Raw genomic sequence first — 18,118 nt, forward strand, 5'->3', positions numbered from 1 at the left:
AGGCGCGGGCCCCGCCGCGCTCCCCGCAGCCGCTCCCCCTGCCCGGCCCGGGCGGAGCGCGGCTCGGGGCGTGTTTCGGGGCGTGTTTCGGGGCGTGTTTCGGGGCGTGTTTCGGGGCGTGTTTCGGGGCGCGTTTCGGGGCGTGTTTCGGGGCGTGTTTCGGGGCGTGTTTCGGGGCGCGTTTCGGGGCGTGTTTCGGGGCGCGGCGGGGCGGTGTTCGGGAGCTCTGAGTGGCCGCCAGGAGCCGGGGCGGGACGCGGGGGCGAGAAAAGGGCCGGGGGCGCGGTGGCGGCGGCAGCGGCGGGCGCGGGTCGCGGACGGGATGCGCCTGACGCAGAGCATGTGCACCATCGCCGAGTGCGCGCCCGGCGGCGACGGCCCCGCCACCGCCCGGCCCCGCCTCGTCAAGATCGCGGTGGTGGGGGGCAGCGGCGTGGGCAAGACAGGTGAGGGGGGCAGCGGCCGGGGAGAGGCGGGTGGGGGGCTGGCAGCGGCGGAGCGCGGCTAATGGTGCCTGTCTGTGCCTGCCCGCAGCGCTCGTGGTGCGGTTCCTCACCCGGCGGTTCATCGGAGACTATGAGCGGAACGCAGGTAGGCGGGCGGCTCGGCTTCGCTCCCGCCGGGATGGGGGACGGGGGGAGCGGGGTGTAAGCCCTGAGAGTGAGTGTGCACACCCCAGCGCCGAGCCGGGGCACGGGTGGGAAGGGAAGAGCTCGCTGCCCCCGGGACTGCAGGTCCCCGCAGGTGCTGCCGGCGACACGAACGCCCGGCGTTGGGCGGCTGCCGGCTCCCTGAGAGCCGCCTCCCTCCCCGCTCTGCTCGCAGCTCTCGGAAGGGGGCACGCCGGACACAGCCACATGCGGTTTGTGGTCGCAGCAGCACTAGAGATGGATTGTACTGCAGGTCCCTGAAAGAATTTGCTTTATGTGGTGAAAGTACCCCTTTTTTTGAAGGAGCCTTTTAGCTAAAGCAAGAAAACATCCTGTAAAACTACTGTTGTATTGTTCTTTGCGAAGTGAGTGCCAGCAGCTATGCGGCTGGGCAGGGCCAGTTTAGAGGGGAAAATGGAGAGGTGATGTTATGGATCTCATTCAATGAGTACAGCGTGGAGTCTAAACTAATGCCGATGTAAAATATACAGCCTTCTGCTGAGAAAATTACTTGAAAAAGCCAAACAAATGAAAAAAAAGAACACCAACCCAGAAAATCTTACAGGCCAGCCGACAGGGAGCTTCACTAAATTGTGGAAATACTAAATGACAAGAAAACTGCTTTTCTACGTAATGAAAGCTGGATATTTCGCACTCTTACTTTTATTATTCCAGATAAGATGGTCTTTGAGAACGATTAAGTTCCAAGTTGCCTCCCATTTAATGCCCAGCTCCAATATAGGTCAATTCATGATTTAATTCCGTGTTTCTAGTAATATCGTAAATGCTGTTAACACCTAAAAAGCTTGTAACACTGGCTTCTTGCTTCGTGAGTGGTGATATGGCTTTCCCTACACAACTAATGGGCAGCAAAAGCAACACTTGTCTGTAGGGTGGTGACTGTACTTGTGAACCTGTTGGTGTTCTTGTCAGGTAATCTCTACAGCAGGCACATCCAGGTAGATGGAGAGATGTTGGCCATCCAAGTGCAAGACACTCCAGGAGTTCAGGTGAGCTAGATGCAACTATGCTACCAGAGTAGCTCTAAATGTTTGTGTGCTTGCATCCCTTCGTGCAGCATCTTGCTATGGTCTTTCTGTAAATTATTTTGCTCCATTTCAGAGTTTGGTGTTTCGTGTGAGAGAGGTGGTAACTTGTGTTTTAACCAGTCAAGCCAGCTGTGTTGAGAGACTGTTTCAATGAATCATTTGTTCATTGGAGGTCCATTACTTTTGACTGGCTGAGTTACTGAAGTGCCTCGTTCCTGTATATTGGGAACATTAGGCACAAACCCAGAAACAACTCAAACTGGTATATGTGAAATATAGTATATGAGAAAATAAATGTCGTGACTGCTACCCAACAAGCTTCATAAATGTGTATGACAAAGTGAAATCTGCTACATTGTGGCTGTGCTCATTAGTGTGTCACAAGTTAAAAGTTTTGAATGTATAGACCTGAGTAATGCTGGATTGTTGCCTTTTTGAACTGGGCAAAACTCCAGGTCTAAATGCTTCCAGCTCATATCTTTGCTTCCCCAGACTTACTGTCTAGCCAGTTAATTTCCCATTCTGTGGAACTACAAAGTCTTTCTCTGCATGCAGAACTACTCAGGTCAATTTTCCATTTGAGTACAGCAAACTCCAGTGTTAAATTCCAGCTTTTTGCAGCTGAATCAACATCTGCATTTATTCACTATGCTCAGATTAAGTTCATACTTACTATGTGAAATCCAAATATATGTCTGAAGCTGTAAAATGCTATTTGGCTTTACAGACTCTTGAAGACAGGTTCCTTTAATCTTTTATGACTTCAGCTATCTAATTTGAGACCATTCATTTTTCAGATCCATGAACACAGTCTGGATTGTAATGAGCAGCTGAACAGATGCATTCGCTGGGCAGATGCCCTGGTGATTGTCTTCTCCATCACTGACTATAAGAGCTTTGAACTACTCAGTCACCTCTACCATCATGTTCGACAGCTGCATCCAGGGAACATGGTCCCTGTCGTCATTGTGGCAAACAAAGCTGATCTCTTGCATATCAAAGAGGTGGAGCCTCAGCAGGGACTTCAGCTGGCCAATATGCTGGGCTGTACTTTCTATGAAGTATCTGTCAGTGAAAACTATAACAACGTCTTTAATGCCTTCCATCTCCTCTGTAAGGAAGTCAATAAACAACAAATAACCAGCACCCCTGAGAGGAGGAGAACCTCTCTTATTCCACGGCCAAAATCACCCAACATGCAGGATCTGAAGAGAAGGTTTAAGCAAGCTTTGTCTGCCAAAGTGAGGACTGTCACTTCTGTTTGATGGCACAGACCTTGGTCTACCCAACAGTTAGTCTGAGATTGAAACCTGGGTTTTTTAACACTGGCACATGTAGAATCCAAGGCATTGTGCAAGGAAGATGGTTTGAGTAACCTTTTAAATGGTAGAAGTCTTTAAGCAGTTGCTTAAAAAAGGAACAGTATCAGATTAGAAAAGGAGGAAACAAAAACCTACTAAAACCTCCTGAAAAAGTTCTAGGATGTGACTTGCTGAACAGGTATTTTCATTTGGAAAGTGAACTTTTCAGTAAATGAAACAATTTGCCCTTTCCCCAGCTGGACAGATTTGGCTTTCATTTGTGCAGAAACAACCTTTTTGCTGTAACTCCACTTGAGCAGGAAAATGCCCTGAACTGCAGGTCCCTGTTCAGAAGTAACCACTTGAGTTTTGTTCTCACATGGATGAAGAAAGGCATGATGCAACTGTTTAATTTTGTTGCACAGTAGAACTGGTTTTCTTTGTGTGTATTTCATAACAAATAAGCAAACATCAAACGTTTCTGTAAAAATAAGTGTAAAATAAGTGGACAGGACTGAGCATCAAGACTGTAAACAATGGTCCTTTATTTTTTACTAGCCATGTTATTGCTGACAACTTGACCATGATCTTTGTATGCAAAGCTATTGTCCACAGGGTGTAAACATATCTAATTACAAACAACTCTTTTACTGTCTTAAAAAAGTACTTTCCAGACTAACTGATCCAACATGGAGCTTCTGAGGAATGTGTGTGGAGTGATAATCTATTACAGATGCCATTTTAAGACATCCTTTTCTCTCTCTCTCTCTCTCTCTCTCCTTTGTGTTCGGTAGGCACAAAAGAACAAAAGGTGTGAAGCATGGCTGGCTCCAGGCAATGAAGCTGATGGCTTGTTCTGAGCTGAGCCGGGCCCTCTTCCTTCTTAAACGAATGGCAGATTTATATAAATACTTAATTTTTAAAAAAATATTGAGCCAATGGAGTTTAGAGCCTAAGGGCCTTACACACATGCACTTTAAAAAGCCAGTCGTGCTTTTGTTTAAACTGTAACTTATTTATTTTGTGTACAGTTACTCCTCCTAGGGAGTGGGCTTTTCAGTCTTACTGCCTGGTACAACATTAAATTTTTTGAATTGCATGTTTCCTTGTGTGTTCTTTGGGGGTGAGAAACAAGGAGTAACAACCACTGAAGTGTTGAGACAAAGTAATAACTTTCTTAAGGTAGTTAACATAGACTGCAGACACAGCAAGGTGTCCTTTCCTGCCTATGCTGTTGCTTTATTAGCATAAACCACAGGGGTTTTGCTCTCACAAGTGCTTTACAACTTCCTTTTAAGAAATTTTTTTTAGGAGAGGAATTGAATAAGGCAAAGGCCTTTCAAATTAAAATGGGATTTTTCATTTCCACTTGTCAAAAATACTTTGGCCTTCAGTAAGAAAGGAATGGTGTGAGGTAGGTCAAAACCTGGAAAAACATGAATTCTAAGTGACTGCTGCTTTCTTTAAAAAAAAAATAAATATGTTTTGAACTATATCACTATGAAGAACTTAATAAAATCACAAGTCTTCAACTACCTTTTTCATGTTTGAAATAGCTTTACTAAAAGCCTTCCTGAGGAGGATGTTTGTGCTGGTACTAGGCTGGTGGCCATACAGGCTCACCTTGTTAGCACACAGCTGCAGTAAGTGATGCAGGGTCCTGCTGATGATAATCTTTTGCACCATGAGTTACTAGCCAAGTGATTTAGGATTAGAGTTGCAAACAAAACTGAGCTTGCCCTTCCACTCTGAGCTTATATCAAAACAGTTTATCAATAGAGAAGTAAATAAATTTCCCAAGGGTAGCTTTATGTTTTCTCCTTGCCTTTTGAGTATTGCTCGGTGTTGCAGGCTGAGGACTTAGACATTCTTTGATGTAGCCTTGCACCTGCCCTGCAACCTTCTTCTGTGCTGTTTCTACTCACATAGAACTGGCAGGAGATCCCTTGACCTTTTCCCCTGTAGCTGCTACAGCTATTTCCTACAAATAAGCTTCCTATTGCTCTAGGGCCACTGGAAAGACTCCACTGTACTTCTGGTCTATAAGTGATTAAGTATGAGATAGTGGCTGAGTTCCAGCATCAATTACCACAGCCGTGGCCCTACAAGATTCCTCCAAAGTGTATGTGGGCCTGGAAAGCTAGTCTGTTTCAGTCAAAGGAGCTACGTGACCCAGAGGAAGTGCAAGATCACCAGGGTCTGCTTAGACTCACCCCCTGCCTTCTCAATACAGTAGGTCTTTAGATGGCCAAGTCAGAGGCCTGAGGGAGTTTGATGAAAGAAAGGTGAGGGAGTGAAGACCACAACCAGAAGCTTCCATCAACTCATGAAAGCAGCAGCAGCTCAGAGGTGTACCTGAACTCAGCAATGGTCACTGAACACAGGAAAGCCTTTCTGCTATGAGCAGAGTGTAGGAAATGTTCAAGGACCAAGATAGAAGGTCTAGATTCCCAGGGGCAATTAAATAATGCAAAAGTAAAAGAGGTTGCAGGAATATGCAGTTCTGGCATACTAGAAGAATGCTTCTATTCTACTAGAAGAAGACTGATCAAGTTTGGCATTGGGAGAGCATTGCTTTATTGATTACAGAATTTATGAAACAACCATATTCTAAGAAAGACTGAACCGTACAGAATGACAGAAAAACCAAGAGACCAGCTACTTGCTTTCCAGTTGCTCTATTCAAACTATTCCTTGAGCTTTTAATATTGCAATCTCATAGCATTTCTCATTTTTTATAGCACAAAGTTCCATTCTATAGTCATTCTTATAAATTTCTCTTCTATAGAGGCAACATTGTCCATGCTTTATAATCAGTCCATTGTTTCCTTCCAGCAACTCAAAATTGAATTTAAACCAAAATGCACCGTTTTCTGAAGACCATTATAAACATTTAGGAGAGCCAATGCTAGCTAGTGAACAAAATTTAAAAAACTGCTTCCCATTTAATCTACTCCTTTGGCATAATAAAGAATGCTATGATAGAGTGGATGTCACTTGATTTGACATTCTCATCTCAGTGTAAGCTGGAGTTGTAGCATTACTTGGATGAAGCAAGAGGATGCAGCTTTAGAGCTCCACCATTTTATGTTGCAATTCAAAAATCTGGGTGCTATATGCAATTAAAATCTCTATTAGCTGCTGCTCTTTCATCACAGATTGTAGCAAAGTTTTATAAAGAAATTTGTGTAACTGAATTTGATTGAAGCTCTTTCATGATTATAAATTAAAAATAAAAGCTGTTTTCCAATCATGCTGCTCAGAAATCTAGCTCGAGAAAGAATCTGCTGTGGCCTCTTGAAAATGGGATCATGCCCTTTTTTTGTTCTTTTTTTTTAATATGCATGTGAGGGGAGGATTCTTTTGGGGTTATCATCAAACCATCACAGCCCATATGGCCTCCTGTGTAAATCTACAGAGTGTGTGCCATCAGAAACTGTCTTTTCTTCTGGGACTGTGGGTGGAAAAAGTAGAGCAGGAAATGGAAAGCTGAGAGAGAAGCAGCAATGTAACCCAGCCCTTGAGTAGCTCTCTGCTTCCCTGCCTCTAACAGTCCTGCTGAAAAGAGCATCACCAAGCTGGGAGCTGCTGTGCCAGCTAAATCAGGGCTGTGTTCCATGATCTCTCTGGAGTGAAGAACAAAGTAAGAGTAGAGGCTGTTAACATTGTATAAGGCACACGTTTTGCAAAGTAGCATGACAGACAGTGGATTTTGCTAGCCTCTCACTCTCTCAGCAGCATTTCCCACCAGCTGCAAGCCCAGCAGAACTATCAGGAAAAATGGTACTTGGGAGTGCAAATTTTGCATCACCTGGTTCTCAGCTGTTCCTTTTCTAGGGAATTTTTTCAAACAATCACCCTCACCATGCTGAGTGAGGCTGGGAGTGATTCAGCACTGCACAGTGCTATCATCAAGGAGTGGGGCAACTGGACCATTTTGAAGAGCTGCCCATGAACTACAGATGTTCCCTTGCAGGCAGATACCCAGCTATTTCACCTGGAGCTGTAATTGCAGCAGTTGACACATCAGTTTTTGGAGGGCTATTGAGAAGAGTGACAGAGCAGGGACTTGATGTTTCCAGGCAAGGCACTCAATCTTCTCCACAGCCTCCGCCGTTAGATATGAGCATCAGGCTAGAGACGGTCTGGGGCAAACAACAACTCAACAGCACTGTGTGGTGTCAGGAGTACAGATGAGAGCACAATCACCTGAAAGAAGGGGAACAAGAAGCAACAAGTCAAACTGAAAGGGATTGAGACAGTGCTAATGAGCCATAGATAGTAACTGTTTGCTTTATCCAGCTCTAGGCAGGCTGTCTGCTTCTGGTGTTTACTGACAGGGCAACACAACTTGTCCAGCAAAACTGTCTGCTCACTAATAACTGCAGTTAAATCGCTTTAAGGAGCATAATGACTGGTAGCACTGTATGCCTAAATGAATGTGTGCTTTGACACATTTCTACCCACACCTTACCTGGTGATTTATTGTGACTGCCAGTGCATTTACTGCGAGGCACTAGCTGATGAAGCCGTGGTTTCCTCTCCTATAGCACAGATTTGAGTGATGCCTGTTTCCTCTCAGTTAAAGGTAAGGTAAGCACCACAGAAGTGCCTGCTGCAGGAAGCCAGCCAGGCTCTTTTCAGACCAGGCACAGGCTGTTCTGCACATCAGGCTCAACCTTGAGCACTGTCAGATGTTCACTTTGGCTTCTTCCAGATTTTAATCCCAGACAGCTCTGATGAATGAAACCATCCCTCACTACAGCTATGATACGTATCCTGCTAGGTGCAGGTCTCTGTTTTCCCTTAGTGAAAACCAGTATCTAATTATGTGGTGTGAAGGCTTCTCTGCAGAGCAAAGTTATTATCCAGGAGTGCGTGTATACACTCTTGCTGTGAGGAGCTAACCCAGGGTCAAAATCATAGGACACTGCTCTTACTGAGTCCCAAGTTTAGCACTGACCATAGGGTCAGGATTGCAGGCGGGGAGCTGGGGGCAGATTTAATCATCCTAGCTCACTTGAAAATGAATTTGCTTCTTCAGCACAAAACCAAGGAGAGGAAGCACAAACATCAACAACAGAGTATGTCTGTGTGTCCATTTATTGCAGCAGCTATCAAATGCCTTGTGCTGTCCAAGTATGTGGTAATGCTGCATTTCAACTTTTTTTGTTGTTCCTTCTTTCTTTCATCTTTTCACTTCAGATACTGCAAAGATCCCTTCTGTATTGGTGATAGCCTCCCCTTCACTTCTCCTCTTCCCTTGTCCTCCCACACAATCTGCAGCAAACTGACACTGATTATCTTTTCCTTCATAAGCTTGAAAAACTCTCTGTAACTTGCAGATGCCAAAGGCTGACACTGTCTTACTTATATTACACGAGAATCAGACTACAGCACAGTATGTGCTCATCTTGTTATCACGCAGCTTAACTCTGAAAAACACGAAGGGACACATTACCAAAGTTGTTTGAGTGTACAAGCCAAACATCAACAATAGCCACTGACAGATAAAAGCAATTTCTTCTTGGAGTCCTACCACTGAACCCTCAGGGGATTTGTGCAACAAATAGCAACCCCAGAGAGAAAAATGAGATCTGCAACTTTCATGTCTCAGATGCTTGAATACAGCAGGACTTCTCTCCTTTCCCTCCAGTATCTCCAAGGGCTTCTTGAGGGGGATAAATGTGAATGTTTGTTCTTTCATTTTTACAGTGAAGAGGACAATTGCCCAGATAAGTAGTGTCCATCTCTTTCCCAGACAGCTCACTTAAGGACAGTTCTTTGCAGACCTTCTCATTGATTGGTACTCCGTGCCTGTCTTGCCCCATGCCTGTCTTTCACACATCACCTGAAGGGCTATCCCCTCCTACTGGAAGCCAAGGTGGAAGAGACAGGAGTTCCCATGCTGACCCACTGAACTCCAATGGGAAGTTTCCCCTCAGCACAGCAGAAGGCAGGGAAGGATGCAGCTAACATGTAAAAGTGCATCTGAAAGAGTTCATGTCTGCCTGCCTAGATGGCTGGGCATGTTGGGAGAAGGGAGGGGGAAACATTCTCTCATGCTCTTTCCCTTTTATTACTCTCCTGATTAAAGCAGAAAAAGAGAAGTAATTTCTTCCTTCAAAAACAGGATAGTTCTCACTCATTATGGGGAGCTATTTACCACCATCCAAATAAATGGTGCATAGGAAACACTGTATTCCTTTGTGCTTCTCCATGAGAAATAAAATCATCATTCACATCCAGATGCAGAGCAGTTCTGTGGATGGAAACATGTGTCTCTTATTCCATATTTAAATGTCATTTGCCTCAACTCCAAACAGTTGCTGAAGCAATCAGTGCACCCTGTCATTTTTTCTTCAATTACTTTACTCAATTTTTTGTACTTTCACATTTCTCCATTTTTCCAAGAGCCAGTAATTAGTATAAATGTTAGTGCCTTGTTTGACTGGAATGGATTTGGAAGGCCAGTGTTTCCTTGAAGCCTGAACCTGACTGTCTGAACAGCACAAAAAGGCTCTGTTAAACCCTGGCTTGAGTTAGATAAATGCCTGGCTTTTTGAAAAGAGAATAATCCTGAACAGGTGGTGCATGTTCACAGCTATAGTGCAGAAATCCAGGTAAAGCCAAAAAACTTACAAACATTTTTTTTGTGAGAGACTTGCACAACTGCTTAGTTTCTTCTTTCTCTTCCTCCTCCCGCCTCTCCCCTGAAGTTCTTTCACCTCTAACACAGCGTATTTGGATAAAGGGCAAGATTCAGTAAAAGCTTAAAATGCTTTAGGAATCTGCCTCAGAGAGTGACCTGCTGCCAGGGTTAAGCCAAAGCAAAGCAACACCAGATCCCATGTCACCACTGTCAAGCCTTAAGTCCCTTTAGAAAGCCAGCTGAAAATCTCCCTGCATAGTTCTCAACCAACTCAGATGTTAACCCTCTGTTTATCTTTCAGGGTGTCTTAATACATTTTGTGTGTGGATTAACTTGTCCATCAGTGTGTCACAACTCGGTTCCCCTCCAAGAGGGAAAACTTAATTTGCTATTTTGAGGAGATTAGCAGTAGACTAATGGGGAAGAAATGTGTTATCAGATAAAAAAACCCAAAAACCTGCTAAAATGGTACTCCATCTTACAAAATACTGCTTGAGACTGCCTTGCAAAGCCAATTGAAACATGGAAAACACATGTCAAACTAAGGGGCTGTTCTGCCTTTGGTTGGCTCCATTTTGCTAATGATTTCTCACTAATCAAAACTGCCTTCCATAGGAATTGAAAACAAGATGTTTACAAGCCACCCTGGAAACCAGAGTTATGTTTATGATGCAGCTGGTTACACAGCACTTTTATTTGTATTACCCTGTGTATCTGCAGCACTTAACAGACACCTGATTGGTTCTCCACAATTAATGATTTTTAACATCTCAGGTGCCGCCAGAGCTCACCCATCCTCTTCCTCTCCCTCCTCCATTCTGATGACAGTTACTGTAGTCAAGTTCTGCTGCCAGAGAGTGGATGAGGCACAGATCAGCCACATGGACATTACTGAAGCTTCACTGTAGGAACCATCCTCCTTCCAGGAGCGCATCTAAGGGATGCAGAGACTTGGGGCTTTCTCCACATAACCTGCTTCAGGCTACTTAAGGTCTAGTGGTCAGGTATCTATCAGAGACACCTGGCCAGACACAGGAACAGTACAGCTGTATCCAAGTTATTTTACTTTGCTCCTCACCATTGCTAATTGGCACATCTGCAGGAACCACTGAGAAGTCACCAGGTGGTACCCAGACTCCTGAGGATCCCTGCACTAGGTCCCATAGATGGACTGCCAGGCACCCTGTAGCTTTTTGGACAGCAAATATTTCTGTTTACAAAGAATACAAAGAAATTAATCTTTTGAGACCTGATGGAAGCTACTTCAAATTAATGCCAGTCTGTTCTGAACTGTCCAACCTGAGTTTGAACTTTTGTTGCTGACTATAATGTGAAAAAACAGACCCTTGGTGCCTGGATGCTTGTTGCCTACAGATGTTTCACAGCAAAATCGTAACATCATTCCTGTCCCTCTGTCTGTGGCTTTCTGTAGCTTTGGTATCAGTGCTATAGAGAACACTGATGAATTTTCTTAGTTTTTGTTTGGATAGGAACTGTATGCTTAGAGCTGTTTTTTTACCTGGGTACCAGGTTTGCGCGTTGTTACCAAATCCTTCACCATTTTGACCTCAGAGACTGACACTCCTCCAACCATAAAGATGATCAGAAGAGGATGATCACCAGGGTGAGGGCGATTCACCTGTAAAATGAAGAAAAGAATTATTTGTACTTGCTTCATCCAGGTCCAAACCTATGGATTACCAGCGATCAGCTCCCTAAGTGGCTAGAGGAAGACCAAAGAGGAAGCTCAGAAAGAAATATTCAAGGAATGCTGTAGCAGCTGAGAGGAAATCAATGGGGATGATGCCCAGTTAGAACTAATTAACTGTTTCCAGGGAAATAAAGTCTCTGTGGATTCCACTGAAACCTATGGGAGTTTCTCCCTCCATTCCCTCTTCATTACTTTCCTCCTTTTCCCAGAGTGGGAGGAGAGTACTTGGGTGGATATTTACTTTGGATACACATACACAGGAGACTTTAAGGAATGAGTGGTAAATTACAACTCAGTAGAAGAAAGGAGTCCAGCCTAAACATACTAGAATCCCTGCCTGAGGTCAATATGGGAAAGAATTTTATGCAATGTGTTTTCACTGGTGCAGTGAATAATCTTTTACAATTCATCCAATAAAAATAAATCAGGTCCATTATAGTATAGAATCAGCTTATAGCTTGTTTCTATTCCATTTTCAATGTTTCTATGTCTGCCTTGTAAATAACAGAGAGAAACTTTAGTTCCAAGAAAATACTTGTTTCATTTTTCCCCAATTATCTTTGAAATGGCACAAACATCCCACTTCATAAAGTTAAGACTTTATGAAACTGAATTTTAATTTTAAACGTGAAGGTGATGCTTTACATCAGTTTCCTGTTAGCCACTTCTAGAAGTTGATGACTTTGCTTTTTCCTAGCAAACTGTTTTCAGTCTTGAGAAAACACACTCCCTTGACGCTACCTTGATCCAGTCTTTGGGAGGGATGTCAACAGAGCCCATGCAATTGCTCTTGTCACATCACCCTGGAGCATGAAACACTCCAAATGTTCGGCTCTGAAAAGTGACAAAATGGTTTAATTCCTTTTTAGACTCTCTGCCTCCTTTCCTTGCATGAGCGTGGGCTTTTAACAGCATTCACTCGACAGAATGAAAGTGGTGTCAACCCATGTTTGGGCAGAGCAGGGTTCTTTTGCTTCCCCCACCACAGCAGCTTGCTTTGATTCTTGTGGCTCCAGCTCCTGGGGGTACAGCTCTTCTTCTTTTCCTTATTGTGGCTTTCCTATATTTAGTCTTTTTGAGCTTTTTCATCCTTCAGGTCTGTCAGGCTTTCTGCCTGGTAACCTTCTGCAAGGACTCTTCCTTTTGAAGCACAGGGAGATGCCCTGTCCTCTCTCCAGGCTAGCTGGCTTTGATTACATGGGGCTCCATGTTCAGTGCTGCTCCCCAGGCAAAGAGCTCTTGAATTGCTGAGTGTTTGAAACTAGTACAAAAGCCTTAGACAGATGTATTAGCTAGCTGAGTATTTGCACACTGGGTATTTATTCTCCTACTCACCCTGACTTTGCTGGCCATCTTCATTCAGCTGATGGCACAGATAGCAAACATCCTACAATTCCAGGGCACATTTCCATCACCAGGAAAGTGGTCACAACACCACACATGCCTGGAAAATACCCTTGAGCACGTGGTGTGACACTTGGGAATGGTGTTGTGCAGAGCCAGGAGCTGGATTTGATAATCCTTGGGTGCTCATTCCAACTCCAAATATTCTGTGATTCTGGGATTTTATGATTCTTAGTATCTTTCCTAGCAAAAACAAACTCATAATAAACATGCATGCAGAACATTGGGCACACTGAAAGGACACTCAGTATAAGAATCAGAAAACATGAACTTCCAGGGTAATGTTAAAGAGAAAATGTCTTGACAAATCATTTCCTTCAGTCAAAATAAACCTAGATCCAAACACATGGTGCCTATATAAAACTTACTATTTTTCAGCAGACTAAAGTTCAAACCACAAATTCCAGAAATGCAAATTAAAAATACTATTAGGCATGCAAACTCTAAATTAAATTAAAACAGAAACGAAAAGGGTCTTGGAATCTGTAATTTTGTTATGCTTTGTGTAAGTGTTTTGAAGGAGGACAATACTTTGGGTACAAAATATTTGGCTGTGTTAAGAATGCAAGTTTCTGCCAATATTTTTTTTTTGTTCTTTTGATAATACAACCACCCAAGACTCTCTCTTTTGAAGGAACTGGCTGTGTGTAGCTGAACACAACTCATTTCAGTGATACGGAAGAAGAACTGAAATGGGCTGCAAACAAAAGCATTGTGTATCTTCTGGGATCCTTCTACAGTTAGGTTGATTTGGGACATTTCCAATGCCTCTGAATTTACTGTGAAATCTGAATTTTGCCAAAATCCCTGAGCGAAATTCACTTTCAATTCAAAATGCCATATATTAAAAAAAAATTTGGAAAGCTGTCTCAGGCAATTAAAAAGATTAAACAAAAACACCTCAAAACCATTATGTTGACATGAAAGAGCCTAAAGGAAGGGGGGATGATGTCCTGAGCCAGCAGAGTGTTGCAGCAGGACATCAGGGCCTTCTCCCCAGCTCTGAGCTCACCATACAGGGTATGCTCAGGATGCTAGTGATCAGAGGGCTCTTTGCTGGTGTAGGTGTGGAGGAGAGAGAGAGAGGAAGAGGAGGAAGAGGTGGTAAAACAGGGTGGCAGTGGTCAATAAAACTCTAAAACTGAAAAAGGGTCAATAAAACTCTGAAACAGAAACAGGAAGGCATTAGAGGACAGGTTTGATCTCATGGCTTATGACAGCTCACAAAACAGGGTTTTTTTCTGAGGAAAGTCAGCAAAAACAATTGTTATTGTTTTGTAACTCACCCAAAAACAACAGCACTGATGATTCTGGTATTTGTGACCAACCAGAAACCAATTATTTAGCTCAATAACTGGAAAAAGGAAAACATGTGAATCACCAGAAACTAGGCTGCTGTGTAGGGCACTTGATATCAATGATAGCAAGCTCAGATCATCATAAAACACATGTGGCCTAGAGCAGCAGTCAAAACAGAAGTCCTTGAGGCAGGGGAGCCTTTTCCCTTCACCATCCCTTAGCTTCAAAACAAACATATCTGCCAGAAAAACAATTTCTGGATGAGAGGTATCTTTAAAAGCCGGTCCTGAACTAACACAGCTGAGGCAATCACCGAAGTATTTTTATGTGAGTTGTCATTTATATTCAGGCATTGAGAAGAAAACAAAAATAAAGAAGCTCACAGAATAATTACTGTGTTGATGGTGTGATTGTGTCAGAAATACAGGCTGGTCAGACACTCATTCATACAATTGGGCACATGCCAGCAAGCCAAGCTACAAACTATGGGAGCAAGCATGGACACATATTTGTGAAGTATGTGATGATGCCTATGAAATGTTTATCCTACACAAAATACACTTGCTCATCCCTTAAATATTCCTTATACTAGAATATTTGTCTTACCAGGAAAGATGCGTTTACAGGTAAATATTGCTATAACTACTTATGTCTCTCTTTTACACACCCACCCACACCTTTTAAAAGGATAGATTAGTCCTCAAACTAGTTAAAGGTGTCAATCTCTCCATCTAACTATTTAGGCTTTCTGAAGTCCTTATAGTCTTCTTTTTTTCTTTATTCTTTTTTTTTTTTTTCTTTTTAAGAATAAGCTATATTCCTGCTTAAAAATTCTTCAATTAAAAAATACAATGAAATCAATAGAATTGTGAGAATTACTGGCAAATTAAACTAATAATTAAAATAAATACTTGGGTGTACCAGCCTGGTTACTTTGTTTGATAGTGGAATGTGTTTTTCATTCTACTATTTTTGAAGTGCTGATATAAATTTTTCAGTTCTGACACAAGAATAGAGATATATTGGGTCACTTTTTCTATATGTATCCTCTGTTGTTTTAGGGCTTTATCATTAGCTATGAAGAACTGATAATTTCAATTTAGGAACCTATCTGAATATATTTTGGAAATCCATTTCAACTGTGGGAACAGACTCCTGAAAAGAAGCACTTTATTAGTGTGTTATTAGGATTTTATAAACTTTTAGATTAAGAATTTGGATTATGTGCTCAATGTTAGCTTTCTTTGGAATAACAGAAAAACAACTTTGTTATCTTTGTTATTCTGATACTGGGTTCTAGAATAGTATCAACACAACAGTCTAAATTATTTTTGTCACCTGACTTTACATGCAGGTCTAGCAGGAATTTTCACAACAGAGAAAGAACCTTTTTTTCTTTTCTGTTACCATAGAATCACAGAATCAAGTTGGAAGGAGTCTTTGTAGCTCATCTAGTTCACCTCCCTGCCCAAAGCAGGGCCAACTTCAAAATTATATCAGGTTACTTAGAGCTTTGTTTAGCCAACATTTGAATATTTCAGAGACAGAGAATTCACTGGACTTAACCACTCTTACAGTTAGAATTTTTTTTCCTTTATTCAACTGGAATTTCCCTTGCTACACCTTGTGTCCACTGCCTCTCAGTGGACGACACTGCCCAAAGTTTTTTGTTGTCTCTTCCATGCAGAGGGGTGGTGGTGGTAACACTAAGGAAAACACCAGGCACAGTACTGAAATGTACTGCACTCATAACCATAGTATTGATGTGGTTTGATGTGAATTTAGGGCTGTTTCAACAGAGAATTCAGGATATGCAATAAGAAAGGCTGAATGCACAACATGCTGGCTACTCCACACTTCAAATCTGTAAATATTTAGCAGGCACTTAGCGTGGGCTAATTTTTAAGGCAGAGTAAATTCTTGTAGAATGACTGTCTTAAAACATGCTAAGAGGATCCACAAAGAAATGTCTAATTTACAGGCTTCCTTCCTTCCCCTATGGTATAAGTTGAACCATATCAAATTATAGCAAAGGTATTGAATACGGAGTTCCTCCTTCATTCCCTGTGATTGTTCATACTTCTTTCCTATCTCAAGGCTGCTGAGTGTCCTTAAAGTCCTTTGCTGCAGTGCCATGTCGATTGAATGCCTTTTGGAACGCCAGGTAGGTTGACACTCATTTGCTCATTGCGTGTCTCTGAGGAGCCCTAAAAGCTATGAGTTAGGACTTCCCTTTAGCAAAGCCACATTGCATCTTCCCATATATATCATCCTTATTTTGGTGTCCATTGTCACCCTTATTTAGATGTTCAGTCTGCTCCATTCCTTTTGCTGTGTTCAGGAGGCCCTACCTGTCTGCACTGTACCTGCAATGTGGTGCCTTGAGCTATTCCCAGCCCCACTTCAGGGATTTAACTCTCCTAACCTCCCCTTAAGTTCTGCTGAACAGTATAATAAAATCAGCTACTGCTGCATGATGCTCTGACCTCAGGAAAATCTTACAGACAATCTTGGGAAGGCTGGTTTACCTTCATAAACATGCTGAAGCCAGTTTTAAGGAGATCAGTGAGGCCTGATGAAATATGCTCAATATCAACAGGATCGGGACGATCAGGATTACAGATCTCTTCCACTACCTGTTTCAGCAGAGGTTTGTAAGAAGCCTGCACAAAGAGAACAACACACTGTGAGTAAACCTGCTTAGACTCAGTGACACCATGATTCTAAATATTTTATTTCTATTAAAGATTACAGAAATAATTATCAGAATATATTATATATAATACATATAGAATACAGAAATGAAAGCATTCAGAGAGATTGTGACCTTGACTGCAGATGGTGTGCACCAGCACAATATCAGACTGAAAAGAGTGGAAGAGAGCCACACAATTACTCTGCCCCATGTGTATTGTATCAGTAAAGAGAGACGAGGAAGAAAGGGGGGACTTTTACTTCCTCTGGAATCTTTCTGGAGGTAATACAGAAAAGGATAACCATATGGATGAGACTCTGTTGCCCATTGTGCACCCAGATCTCATTCCCTTTTCAATGATTTTGCAAACACCTAAGCAAGGATTTTTTTTTAAATTCACCACTCCTGCATTATTCCAAGTGTCATGTCCCCACTGAAGCCTGGATATCAGCAGGGAAGGGAAGAGGCCAACCTGCCTGTTTGTCCCTCATGGGAGAGCAGAGTTAAGGAGTCCCTGTTAGTCCTTTACCTTCCAAGGCCATGGCAATCCACATAATACTTCCACCTGTGGAAGACTTTTGAAAAACAGGTCAGACTACCCCACCTTTACCATGAATGTCAGAGCTTCAGAGAAGTTAGGGGCTAGGAGAAGTGGGAAATATAAAGGTACAAATGGTCAACATGCTGGAAGGTCTACTCCCAAAGGATCAACCTTGTATCCTCCTCAGGATCCACAAACTCTGGCTGAATATGAAGTAGTAGCCTAATAATCTCCATATTCCAAGCAAGGTTTAAACCACTCTGACATGCTGAAAAAAATTTTAAGATAAAATTTTAGGAACCAGTCTTTTTTTTAGGAAAGGATCTTTAATGAAAATTCAAGTTTACTTGGTTTACAGACTGAGCTTTGTATTACTGCTTTTAACTGCAACAGAACCATGACCATTTCAGAAAGTGCAACTGTCTTAGAAAATGAGCAGCTTTAAAATTAGCACACTTATTTGGCTTTGGGACTGCCCCAGGTATATATCATCCCTTAGATTACTTAGGGGAATGAAGTGTAACATCATTAATTTTGCAAAGATGATATCTACAAAGACAGCTTGCAAGATAATAGTAAAAATGGATGGAAAACAAAACACAAACCACTTGGCTTGAAACTAAAATTTTCTGGAGTCATTAAAGAAATGTTTTTCATCCAACACTTTAGAGTGAGAAACAAAGCTTACAGTTTTTTAATACAGTCCTGTCAACAAAGATTTATACAACTCATCTAGTTCTTCTCACAACATGTGCATAATTTTTAGTTGAGCCAACAAAGCAAATTACAGCAGACATGAGCTGCAGGATCTTTTAG

The 18,118-nt window shown here is 42.4% G+C and overlaps 2 protein-coding genes across 2 annotated transcripts in view; one reads left to right on the forward strand and one right to left on the reverse strand.

Moving 5' to 3' along the window:
* Window positions 1-262: 262 nt before the first annotated feature.
* RASL11B (RAS like family 11 member B) lies at window positions 263-4,099 on the forward strand. The gene is made up of 4 exons (XM_086891194.1): window positions 263-446; window positions 535-591; window positions 1,584-1,660; window positions 2,497-4,099. The coding sequence occupies exons 1-4, from the start codon at window positions 323-325 to the stop codon at window positions 2,962-2,964; spliced, it is 726 nt and encodes a 241-aa protein (XP_086747320.1). The 5' UTR covers window positions 263-322; the 3' UTR covers window positions 2,965-4,099.
* A 1,454-nt stretch (window positions 4,100-5,553) lies between these two features.
* Window positions 5,554-18,118, reverse strand: part of SCFD2 (sec1 family domain containing 2) — a 186,866-nt gene continuing 174,301 nt past the window's right edge. Inside the window, exons 7-9 of the mRNA XM_023925784.2 lie at window positions 16,595-16,729; window positions 11,172-11,291; window positions 5,554-7,209 (exon numbers count right to left, since the gene is read on the reverse strand). Of these exons, the coding sequence (XP_023781552.2) occupies window positions 7,135-7,209; window positions 11,172-11,291; window positions 16,595-16,729 (330 nt within the window). The 3' untranslated portion in view covers window positions 5,554-7,134. The remainder of the gene's footprint in view (window positions 7,210-11,171; window positions 11,292-16,594; window positions 16,730-18,118) is intronic.

Source organism: Cyanistes caeruleus, chromosome 5 (genome assembly GCF_971803275.1).
Source record: "Cyanistes caeruleus chromosome 5, bCyaCae1.hap1.1, whole genome shotgun sequence".
NCBI lineage: Eukaryota > Metazoa > Chordata > Aves > Passeriformes > Paridae > Cyanistes > Cyanistes caeruleus.

Coding starts and splice junctions, on each gene's coding strand:
- RASL11B (XM_086891194.1), top strand. CDS start 323: ATGCGCCTGACGCAGAGCATGTGCACCATCGCCGAGTGCGCGCCCGGC. Junction 592..1,583: donor AGACTATGAGCGGAACGCAG/GTAGGCGGGCGG, acceptor TGTTCTTGTCAG/GTAATCTCTACAGCAGGCAC. Junction 1,661..2,496: donor AAGACACTCCAGGAGTTCAG/GTGAGCTAGATG, acceptor TTCATTTTTCAG/ATCCATGAACACAGTCTGGA.